Below are 12,338 nucleotides of genomic sequence, written 5' to 3' on the forward strand. Positions count from 1 at the left end.
TAATTAATAATTTGATAAAATTTAATTATGTAAAGTCTTTTGAAGCTGAGAGAATATTTACTGTTGGAAAGCATTGGAGAGTGACTCATTTCATTGTCCCTTTAAAAAAAAATATTTTGAAATTTACCTTAATTAATGTATTTTGCAGCAGGCCAGAGAAGTCAATCTCAAGATTCTCCACCGGGGGCTCATTAAAAGAGTCATTAAAAACAGAGAAAAGGCCCCAGACATCAAAAACAGCAGCATCACAACTAAACACATTCAGAAACACACTTATGAACAAACATGGTAAGACAGAGCCGGTTTATGGAGAGTCTGGCCACTTCCTACTTTCTCAAATAAATAAATAAATAAATATAAATGGCTGAAAAATGCCAGAGGGAGCTCAAAGTTAAACTAGTGTTTAACAACATGTTCAGGATCTTCATTTAATGTTAAAAGTAGAATAATGTAAGAAAACCTACTTATATATTTCCATTATCCTACAGTAAACCGGTTTAGCATTGCTGCTACTGAGTGAGCACACATGCCCAGAGCGGTGGGCAGCCATTGCTGCAGAGCAAAGAGGGTAAAGGGCCTTGCTTAGCAGTCCGAGTCCGCCTGCCAAGTCTGGGTATCGAACCCACAACCCTGTCATCAACAGCCCGGTGCTCTAACTGCTGAGCCACCATTGTGTCAGTGGAGGGAGTGTGATGCTCTGGGTAACTTTCTGCTGGGAAACACTGGGTCCAGGCATTCCTGTGGATGTCAATCTGACAAGTCAAACATATACAGTACATATAAACAACAATGGTGATGATAGTAAAATATGCCATATCTTCTTTAGTCGCATAGGACTTTACAGCAATAGACATTTTGACCAGGGTTTAGTCAGGATTGTCTGCAATTTTTATTTTTCTGTAGCAAAAATATTCTTACAGAGACCTAAACAGCATCATATTTACATTAAAACAGAAAACAGGCAAATAAAATAACCATAGGGATGCATAATAAGACTGGAATCATGCTAATTGCTTAAAAACACTTCAGTACAGTTTAGATAGCTTCTCATTTTACTGCATTTGTAAAATCCACAGATAAAAATGGTATATTTCTCTGCAGTGCTAACCCAGCTGGATTCCCATAATCACTACATCCCTACTGTAAAGACCTTCATAGTTGAAGTGCAGGTCTGCAGATGATTTGATTGTATAAATAAAACCCCTGTAAAAAAAAACACAGCACTGAACACAGGGGCCTGATTTACGATGCACATTCGACTCGGACAGCGTTACTGACGAAGTTTCAGCCTCACAGTACTGAACAAAGGCCTGAAAAGCTGCAGTGCCGAGCGGGCCGATATGTTACTCGCAACTTTTTTTTATTTTATTTATGTCGTTTTTTATATTGGCTTAAAAATAAAAACATGTAAGTAAGCTTTAAGCACTGCTTCTGGCTTGATCGTAAATCATGGACTCTGCTTTGAGAGCCATGGGTCTAAACGGCTTGAGTGGTCCAGGGGAATAAGGCGCTGCCACCTTGACCTGAGCATCTCTGCTGCCTGCCATCAGCAGCCGGAGCCTGAAATAGCATGATTGGCCTTGCTCTAGCTCTCCGGGTGGGTAGATGGCGCTCTCCCTCTCCCCACATCACTTGAGTGTGATGCTGGCCAGCATCATGTCGCATGTGTCCGAGGAGGCATGTGTCAGTCCTCACCCTCGGAGTGTCAGGAGCGTGATGTGTGATGGGGGAGAGCAGTAATGAGTACTAACGAGCAGGTTGGGTAATTCTATATCTGTAAATGTGTGAGTAAAATTGGGTAAGAAAGAAAAATAAATAAAATAAAGCATTTTGTAACGATAAAAGAGCCGAATGAGCCGTGAAAATAGACTGTTAGCGGGGTGTGAGATAGCAATGAGCATCACAACACACCGTCCTTGAAGTGGAAACTGCCTTAAGAGATCTGGGTACAACCTGGTGTCTTCAGACTGAGACTCCCCCCAGTCTCCCGACTCTTGCTTAACTTGACCAATGAATAGTAAAACACTCATATGCTGTTTTAGCCATTTCTCATCAGTGCCTAGAAAACTGCCCCTGACTGCATGCAGTACAACAATGTAATAAAGCGAGAAATAGAATAAGCCTGCAGAAAAAAGGTAAATTAAAGGATAAAAGAAATAAACGAGTACATATTTAAAGGTCTGAAAGCATACAGTGCTGTGAGAAAAGCACCTCCCCCAAATCCTGACCTTCTTCATTACATTACTGAACGCCTTTGGATCTTTAAACGAGTCGTAATATTAGAAATACATTTTTAACACTGTTATTATGTGAATCCTCAGGTCAAAAAGTAACTGCTGAATGAACCCTAGCATAATGAACTGTAGCCAACATTACCTAGAATCTGCAGTCAGCCTTTCGCACTGCTGTCTTTGCAGAACTGCCTTGATTCAGATATACTGGCCTGCTGACCTGCCCGGGGCTCTGCTGCAGTGCTACAGCATCTCAACTGGGTCCAGGTCAGGAGTGTGGCCAGGCCGCTCCAAAGCATTCACGTTCTTATTTAAATCATTTAGGGTTGCCTATGTTAAAACATGGCTGTGTTCAATCAGCTTCATTTCATTTCCAGTTCAAATTGTTGCTTGAGTAACGAAGCAACTCAGGGAGCAATATCTTTTTCACACAAGTGATCTGTACGCTGGATATCTTTGTTTCCTCAATACATAGATGATGATATTTCGGGTTTTTGGAGTTTGGGCTCTTCTTTCTGTTTAAAGACTTAAAGGGGTTTCACACAGCACGACTCCCTGCTCCCTCTCCTGTATTTACAACAGAATAATACTGACGGCTTTTCTTCAAGTACATGTTTAACGACAGAAATATCAAATTTGCAGCATAATATTAAAACGGCTTTCCAGGGATTTCATGGCTTACATGTCTTTTAAAGTTCTAGGGCCCTATTTTAACCTATTCCGTCAACCGCGCACCGTGCAGCTTGATTTAGGGGGCGTGTCGTGTGTCTTTGCGATCGCAACGACGGGAAACGTTCGCCTTGCTCAGTTCAAAATGACCAAGAGTCATGTACTGAGTCTCTTAATTAATCAGGGGTGTTTGAGTGTTTTTTTGGGGCGTAACGTGCAGTAATAAACCAATCAGCGTGTCTCTCGCCGTTCCCTTTAAGAGCCAGGTGTGGTCAGACTGACCTTGGCGGGTTGCTGTTTCAGTGGGGTAAAGTGTGGGGGGGTGTACGAGCGTCGGGGTGCACGCGCCTGTGTTGACAATTCACTGCCGAGATAGCAACGAACGAACGTCTGACTGTTGACGAACGTCTGTCTAGGCTGTTTTCAGTCAGTGGAGCTCCTGCTGCCGTGTTTTCCGTTGGCAAGATACACAGCAATACTCCAGAAACTGACCTGAACACCCCTCATTTCGAGACCACCGCGCCCATCAGCGTAGAGATATTCACAAGCAGCCCTGCTGTTTAAACCACGCAGGCGGACGGAGTGAAAGTAGACTGTTGACGGGGTGTAAGATAGCAATGAGCATCACGACGCGCCTTGTGCAGGGTGTAAGAGAGGGAGATAGGGCCCTTAGAGTTCTTATGGTGTTTTGTTAACTGCTAATTTTACAGAATGACCTCCATGAGATGATGCGTTCTTTTCTAATCTTCAAGTTCAAGTGGACACCAGGGCTGCCCTCCTCAGTTCAGTGTGCCCAGGTGACCCACACCTCTCTTGGCGCTAACAACTCAGCCCGGACTTTTCCTCTGTGCAAACTCTTTTCAACGGTGGAGCGACGGCCACCTCCTCGTCCTCCTGTAATAACAATAATGTCACATATGGCATTTGATGTATTTATGAAGGTTATTACTGTAAGCTGATTACGAAATTGTTGGTTTGGCAAAAAAACAACAACTAAGAAACATGAGTTATGATATAAACACTGGGCTTAAACTGTAACCAATCTCATCAAAACAGCCAGATCTTTATTGGTTTGGTGCAGACAGATTTACTTTAGTCTATAAAAACTAAAATAAGCTGAATGGTGGGGCAGCTGTTTTTTCAGTAACCACTGCAATTTTAGCTTAACTGGTTAAACAAGGCTGATTTATCCCATTTTATTAAATATTTGTTTGTTTGTTAGATTTTTAAGGCGAATAAATTATCTCATGAGCAGGTGAAGATGGGATTGGTGACAGTCTCAAAGTGTCCAGTGTTTGTTAGCAACGTTAGCCTGGCCTCCCCGGCCCATACAGAAGATGCACACGTCAGGCGTTAAATGTGTCTTGGCTGATTGAGTGAATCTGGATTAAATGATAAATTGTGTTCATTTGATTATTTTGACAAACTATTTCCTCTATAGCATTTCGTTCATCATTTAGGTATTAGAGGTGTACGAATGTGCAAAATTCAGAATTCAATTTGATTTATTAGTATCTCAATTTGCTAACATTACTGATATGGAAAAATCGAGGAGTGATGAAAAATGTGCCTTATGTTGATGTGCCAGTGGTTCCATTTACAGATGATTAGAGCATTCCACATTTAAAAGAATAATATATAAAAATATATAAATATTTAGAAGCTGTGCTTTATAAGTTTGTAGTTCGTAAGCTCCAAGCTAACGCACTAGTCATAAGGTAATATGCTATTAGATAGATGCATTATGATATGCTGCAATACTGTTTTATTCAATATTATGATATTTCTAATCCCAAACATGTGTTCTTTTAAAAGATCTGCACTTGTACTCAAGTATTCTTGACATTATTTGCTTTTACATCCTTTAAAAGCACCTTTTAAAGGAAGATTTATTTATTTATTTAACTTTTTACTTCACTATAAAACTTTAAATCACTGTAAAATGAACTTGTCCATTACTATGCTTTCAAAAGTTTATGAGAGGACTCAAAAGTCCTTCTAATTTTGAACTACTCTTGACTATGGTTGTGAGACAGCAAAAGTACACTGTATCTTTACTATTTCCAACCTTGATTATTATTCTAAATATTATCCAATACATCCTAATGTCCTATGCAATATCCAATCTACAAACTATTGTCATAAATGTCACATTAATTACATCACATTAATTGGTCATTAATTACTGTGAATTACCTGAGCAGAAAGGGGCAGCAAATCCTCTTTTATCAAAGTTGGGGGTTCATCTGTGACTTCACTGCTGGTCATTGATGGCTCTGTGTGCAGAGTTGAAGAAAGAAGGGCTGTGTTATGGGTGTGTAAAACCAGCTAGATATAATAAGGTGTAATGTGTACAGTGTAATACAGATGCAGTCGATCAGCCAAGACATGTTAACTGTCCAAATTTTACTTTTTTAGTATGAAACTGGCACTAGAAGTCAATAGTCACCTGTATTGCTGCGAATTAGCAAACATTTACAGTGTAGGTGAATGCAACAGGCAGCCATTTATATAGCGTTTGTTAGCTACCTTAGGCTCACAGCTCCAGTTTACATGTCTTTTAATTTACGCCACAGATTCACTACAGTACAAATGTAAAAAACTGACAATATAATGATGATACCACACATATAAATGACAATATTTAATTTAATGTAATGTAACTTTTGTAAGAATTGATGGCGATGGTCAAAAGCCGGTCTGCACCAAGAGCCCTTCGAGCTTCAAGTATGGCTCGGCTCGACCCGCCATCCCTCAAAATCCGCGGAAGACGAGCGTCCAGGCTCTTTTCTGTCCTGCACCAAAGTGGTGGAACGAGCTTCCCCTGGGTGTCCGAACGGCTGATTCGCTCGCTGTCTTCAAACGCAGACTGAAGACCCACCTCTTCAGAGAGTACTTGGACGAATAGTTCTATGGTCGCCTTATTGTCTTGTGTTTAGTAATGTCTAAGCTTAGAGGTATCTTTTGTATTATTAGTCTATTCTAACTAGCCAAGTTTTTCTTGGGTAAATAGCAAAGCACTTTGTAAGTCGCTCTGGATAAGATAAATAAATGTAAATGTAAGAAACATGTGTGGTTTGCGGGAAATATAATGAGGAAAATGGAACAATTATTCCATAATAATTTTAATAATAATAATAAGAACAACTCACAATAATGGAATAACTACTTTTTCCCTCCACATTATTTGCTGCAACCCACTGACACATTTCACAACAGTTCTCCAGTTCGTACTACAGGAAGTATTGTCTAATGGTATTTAGAAATAGGAGGTGTGTGTGACCTGTCTTACCCTCCATGGTCTCCTGGCCGAGGGTGGGCGGCTGGGAGTCCTCTGTGCGGAAGTAGGAAGTGTGAGTGGGGCTGACGGCTCCGCTGGCATGCTGTGGACTAGAGTTACTGCTGCTGTCTACTTTGTTATTGGGCTGATAGGCGTCTGACAAAAAGCTCAGGTTACTGCTGTCGTCTGTTGAGAAAAAGTAATGAGTGATCACTTATTCACTGAGGTAGTTAAGAAGGTTTGCTCATTTAATAATAAATAAATGTATTATTAATATTATGATTATTATTACAGACTTAATCTAAAGGTCACCTTATAGTCACAGCACGTCATCACTGTGTACATAAAGTGGTTGTAAGGTGATTAAAGCAGCATCTACAAATATATTACACGCTCAACCACTGTATTACCTTGTAAATCCAGTAAGACTGAGCGAGCGTTCTCCAGCACCACGTCTGTAGGGAAGCCTTTCAGTTCCCTCACTGCCCCGGATGAGCCTTTCGTTTTAAATATCTGGGAGATGGAGTCAGAGTGGAGGTGGGGAGAGAGAGACAGGGGGGGAACATCACTGAGATATTTAACACCATGTATTAGCGTGTGTCCAGCAGTTGTGAGCAGTCGTGGAATGAAAACCCTTATAAATGTTGAGGGTAATGTAAACAGGGTGCTACAATCTGACGACACAAGGTGTTATGTGATCAGACATCTCTCTAACACACGTCTGTTAAGTGATCGCACCTGTTTGGTCTCTGTCACAGGGACCCACTTGAAGATCCTCAGGGATGTGTCGCCCACAGTGACCCATTTCTTCTCCCTACAGACAAAAAAAAACGTAGTAAATTTGATGGCCTTTACAAATAATGAAGGAAATATTGTTTATTAAGCAGATAAAAATCTGTACAGTGTGGCCAAAATGAGAGAAACAGAAACAGATTTTTTAAATATAGTTTTTATATATTTAATTTTATATATATTTAATTAAATTTACATTTATTGCATTTAAACATTCAAACATGAGTAACTACTGGATTTCTCTGCCAAATACCACCAAATTTACATCCACAGGTATGTAGCAACAAGTTACATTTGTTACTTACTGATTTTATTTTTATTTACATTAAATCTTTTATCATATTTATTTAACTAAGTGCTGATGGATTTGAAGTTGAATTTAAATAAAAAATAATAAATCTACTTGAGTATATTTTGGATGGAAGGTATTTTTTTGTTATTTGGCTTATTCTCTGGTTATGGTGGTTCTGTGTTGGTCTTACAGACTGTTTGGAGAATTTTCTTATTATTTGGATTAAGATAAATAAAAAAATAATAATTATCCTTAGATCTGTTTTATAGCCATTTCAGATCTTTACTTGCTGTACCAGGTCACAGAGATCATACAGATTTTGTTATATTTGTAATATTTTTGAGAATATAATTTTTATAAGGAAATAATGTTCAGTGCCATAACATTCAATCCTGTGTTTGACAATAAAGCTGACTTTGACTTTAACCATTTAAATAAATGCTGGAATATTGATTTTCAATTTCTATATTAAAAAATGAAAGTATGCTTCACTTATCAGGCACTGTTTAATGAAAAGCATTAACATATGATGGCACAAATATACATAGGTTAATACTAAGCATTACATAGGATGATAAATATCATATATTTACTTTTTATTCAATTCTTTAAGCATTTCTCACTCCTAATACCAGCCTTTAGGCAGTAGAAATTGTTTTTTTGTATTTTATTACTTTCTATCATTATAAATAGAATATTAATAAATATAAATTATCATTTATTTTCTCCTTTTTAATTAGGTAGGCAGGTGAGTAGGTACTTTATTGATCCTGAAGGAAATCTGGCAGAATACAGCACAGCAATACAATAATAAGGGTGGTACAGTACAAAAAAGAGGTAGTCCAGGCACAGCAAATAAATATTATATATCTATCTTTTTACATTAAGCATGAATTAACTCTTAATTATTATAAAGTTATAAAATAAAAAAAATTAAAATAATTATAAATTACATATAATAACACCATGACATATAACTAGCTAGATACATATCTGACTTGAGTCAAGAACATATACCCAAAAATATACAATAATAATAAAAATAAACACATTAATGAGCCATGGTTTAATTAATAAACTAAATGTATTTAGCAGTTAGCCAGCTAGCCAAGTTTAGTTGATCTGGCTCGTGTAGCTGGCTGCTTTCGCTCAAGCTCTTTTCTTATGAAAATCTACTTTTATTTAAGTCGTAATTTTTCTCCAAAGCAGCGATGGTTAAGCCTGTAACCAGTAAAACAGAAGAACTGGGCGCCAGTCGATGCTAACAGCTCTGCAGCTCTCCAGCTGAAACGTGCCTCCAGCGCGGACACTCTCAGGACACGCCCCCCGCATTTGCATGACGCCTTAGAACCGCGATTGGTCGTCTCTCGGCCGTCCAGCTGTCACTCAAGCCGTGGTCCCGCCCCTCCACACTGAAGTTTGTTGTCGTGGCCATCATCATCGCTCACAGCTAGAAACTTAACCGTCTCGCGGGTTTCTCGGCTTACCATCTGCGCACTCTTTCGATCGCCGCCATCACTTTTTTGATGTCATCTTTAGCGCGGCTTCTGGTCTCCGCTCGCACGGACCGTCCCGACATCTTGTTCGGATGAGTTGGTGAGGGCGTCCCTCTTCTCCCCGTCCACTCCGCCGCCTGCGCCCGCTCTCTCCGCGCACTTCTCAACTCTCGCGAGACTTCGCGAGCAGTGTCAGTTTTCTGAGTTGGTGTTTTTTTTTTTTTTTTTTCACATTTTCCTCTTATTTAGGGCGAAGTGAGTCCACACCAACATCAACACTCAATTTTTCTGTGTTTCTGAGATTTTTCATTTTATTATTATTATGAATTATTATTAATTATTATTTGGCCCTAAGCAGATTTTCATTTGTGGCCCCGTATACCGCCAGCACCAGATGCCTCACCTTTCCTTAGGCCACACTGTGTGTGTTACATAGCCACTATCAGCATTAGCATTATTTGCATTTGCCCAAAACAGCTATTGATTTGCCAAATATATATATAATAATATATATATATATATATATAATAATAATATAAAAATCACCACTTACCTGTGTGATACCATTTTATTGTTTTAAATAGGTATAATTATTTATTTTTTATAATTAATTATATATTATAATTATTTTTTATATTATAATATTATATATTATATCTTGGTGCTCTTGAGGGCCCCCTGGTGGCGGTGGAGTATTGGTAGTATTGGTAGGCTCTGTGGAAACACATTAGCAGCACTGACAGGTGAAGTGAAACTCATGGACGATTTTCTTCATCTGTCTTCATCTGTCAAGGGCTGGGATCTACATGTTAGGCAGCAAGTGAAGAAACAGTGAAGTCAGTTCTTGAAGGTGATCCGAGACAAGAACCAAACCGTGAGGTTCTAGACTCTCCGAAACATCAGGCATCAGGTCTTGTGTTTTTTTAGTGATCAGTACCTAACAAAAGTGCTCCAAGGAGGAAAGGACACTTGGTGAACTGGTGACAGGGCCATGGGTACCTAAAGCCCATCCATCTGCTGCTGACTTTAGGCTCGGTGCCAGATCCCACAGCAGGACACCTTCAGAGGGCTTGCTGTGGAAGCAAAAGGGGGGCCAACTCAAATTGGGGCAGCGGTGGTTCAATGGCGGCTCCGGGCTATTATTGATGACAGGGTTGTGGGTTCGATGGCCGGGCTGAGCTGGCTGGCACTGTTGGCACCCTTTCTGCTCCCCGGGTGCTGGGGTTGGCTGCCCACCGCTCACTACCCCTAGTTCACTAGTGTGTGGGTAAATGTGGAGCACCTTTACCTTCATATAAGAGAAGTGAGGCGTTGAATGTTATGGCTGGCTGTAAATCAGAGAGGTACACAGTGAATAAAGGGAGTTCCCTTGACGTTTCAGTCGTCCAACATGCAACAGATAACCTCTTCAACCGACAATACACTGAGAAAAATATGATAATATGACATCACAGCAGTGTCAGCATCCGGAAAGTGTAGGATTCTCTGACCCAGTCTGTCAGGTGAAGCAGCAATATGGTAAAAAACATCAACAAGAAGCCAAATCAATAGAACTGCATTAATCCTTCAGTATTTACCCTGCTGAGCAACTCCACTGATTAGCCCTTCATGCATTTCTTGGAGAACTCCACTAATTTACCACTGATAATCCATACATCTGATGATGCACCGAGTCAGAATTGTTCATGGGGGTCACCGGGACCAGATGTGTGAAGTGTTTGAATGTCTAAAAGCTCCCGTACAGACCTTTATATTACATTAACTACAAATACACTGCCCGAGACCTTGTTTTACAGCAGCTTTGATACGATTTGGGCCTTTTACCAAATCTATTCCCAGTGGAGAGCTACACAGGCAGGGCGTCGTGGGGCAAAATAGTCCCTAAATGTATAAAAACCATGTTTCTATACATCAAACCACTCTGAAAGACTTTGCTTACATCAATGTCTGAATTATGCAGAAAATCTGAATAGCTGGTGCACACCCCTTATAAAAAAAGGTACACAAGGGGTTCACCTGAGCCACTGAAGGATAAACAGCATGACCATTTCACAGGTAAACAAAGACTAGAGAAGTCATAGGCTTTATTTATTTTTATGGTGAACACACCTGCAGAAGGCACAGCCAACCAGCTGCTTCAGTTCCATCCCATGTTTGGATGTTTAGCAGTTCTCTTAGTTCATGAGGGGATGAGGGTCTAAAAACCTCAAACTCTAAACCATCCCGCTCCACTGAAGAGATGAATATACAACATCTCCCTCTGCTCCGCCGTCTGAGGGATCCCGCGGGGAGCACAGGAGCACAGTTTTCTTCACGTTGGAACCCAGCCGTGCTGCAGCAAGAATATCGCACAGTGGTAACCGTTCATCCATGGACAGACACAGTGCAATGAAGTGGGCGTGGAAACGCAGAGGATCGCCTGAAGGAAAACAGCAGAATAGTCAGTTAGAATGGTAAAAGAAAATGACAAAAGTTTTGGGACACCTGCTTATCCAGAGCTGCTTTCGAAATTCAGGGTAATAATAGGGAGTTTGTTCTTCTCCCTTCGCTGCAGTAACAGCCTCTACTCTTCAAAGCAAAGGGTTTACACTAGATTTTGGAACATTGCTGTGAGGATCTGATGGCATCATTTGACCATAATTAGAGCATTAGTGAGGTCAGGTACAAAAATGCCACTCAGGCTGATCCCAAAGGTATTGGCTAGAGCTCCTGCACTCCACTGCTCCACAGAGCTCCCAGTGCTGCAGGGCCTTATACCACCTCCCCCCGCCCTAAATACAGGATGGTGTTGGGCATGGTGACTTAAGACTTGTGGTGTGTGGCAATGCTTTTGGCCAAACTGGATCACCTGGATACACCAGATAGTCTCCTCCGAACTTCCCCGCTGCAGTCAGGTAGAAGCCCTTCCCCCTCAGGTCCTTGTACACCCGGAACCTCGTCTCTGAGCGCTCGTCTCTAGGCATCGGCCAATCAGCTGCCAAGAAACCTCGTTCTTCGGGACAGTGGCTGAAGCTCGCGCGGGCGGTGCAGAGTTGGACCGCCATGGCAGAACGGGGGAAGGAGAAGCCTTTCTCCAGGGCGCTGAGCCGCTCCCTCACTGCCCGCTCCGTCCCCTCATTACCTGACGGATCTTAGCAATGAGACACAGAAAAGAACCTGCCTGAACACCAAACACCAGAGACCACCTTCAACTACTTTATACAGAGGAATGATCAGACCTAAGCTCAGCTGTGTGTTTTTAAAGAGGTGGAATTAGCTCTTATATCTAAATTTAGACGGATTCAATTTAATAATGCTCCTCCCTATGTGCAATATCTACTATGTGCAATACCCCCCCCCTCCATGTGCAATTAAGAGTCTTTTGCTGTAAATAATATTGTTATTGCTCTTTTCTTATTTATATTGTGTATATAGTGTAAATTATTTATCCAAATCTTTGTAACCGAGTGTCTTGCTATCCCTTTCTGCTGTTACACTGGGAATTTCCCCACTGCGGGACTAATAAAGGACTATCTTATCTTATCTTAAATGTGTGAAACTCTGCTTTCTGAACAGAATCTAACCCCAGCTTTCAGATG

At 40.7% G+C, this 12,338-nt stretch overlaps 2 protein-coding genes across 2 annotated transcripts in view; both read right to left on the bottom strand.

Moving 5' to 3' along the window:
* Window positions 1-865: 865 nt before the first annotated feature.
* Window positions 866-8,908, bottom strand: bcl7bb (BAF chromatin remodeling complex subunit BCL7B b). The gene is made up of 6 exons (XM_072695705.1): window positions 8,752-8,908; window positions 6,919-6,994; window positions 6,591-6,693; window positions 6,193-6,366; window positions 5,097-5,176; window positions 866-3,794 (listed from the first exon to the last, which is right to left on the bottom strand). Exons 1-6 carry the CDS (start codon window positions 8,841-8,843, stop codon window positions 3,720-3,722), a joined length of 600 nt encoding a protein of 199 aa, XP_072551806.1. The 5' UTR covers window positions 8,844-8,908; the 3' UTR covers window positions 866-3,719.
* A 1,908-nt stretch (window positions 8,909-10,816) lies between these two features.
* Window positions 10,817-12,338, bottom strand: part of tsen34 (TSEN34 tRNA splicing endonuclease subunit) — a 4,856-nt gene continuing 3,334 nt past the window's right edge. Inside the window, exons 3-4 of the mRNA XM_072695266.1 lie at window positions 11,609-11,890; window positions 10,817-11,179 (exon numbers count right to left, since the gene is read on the bottom strand). Coding sequence (XP_072551367.1) covers window positions 10,974-11,179; window positions 11,609-11,890 — 488 coding nt within the window. The 3' untranslated portion in view covers window positions 10,817-10,973. The remainder of the gene's footprint in view (window positions 11,180-11,608; window positions 11,891-12,338) is intronic.

The sequence above is a fragment of the Salminus brasiliensis genome, chromosome 13, assembly GCF_030463535.1.
Source record: "Salminus brasiliensis chromosome 13, fSalBra1.hap2, whole genome shotgun sequence".
Classification (NCBI taxonomy): domain Eukaryota; kingdom Metazoa; phylum Chordata; class Actinopteri; order Characiformes; family Bryconidae; genus Salminus; species Salminus brasiliensis.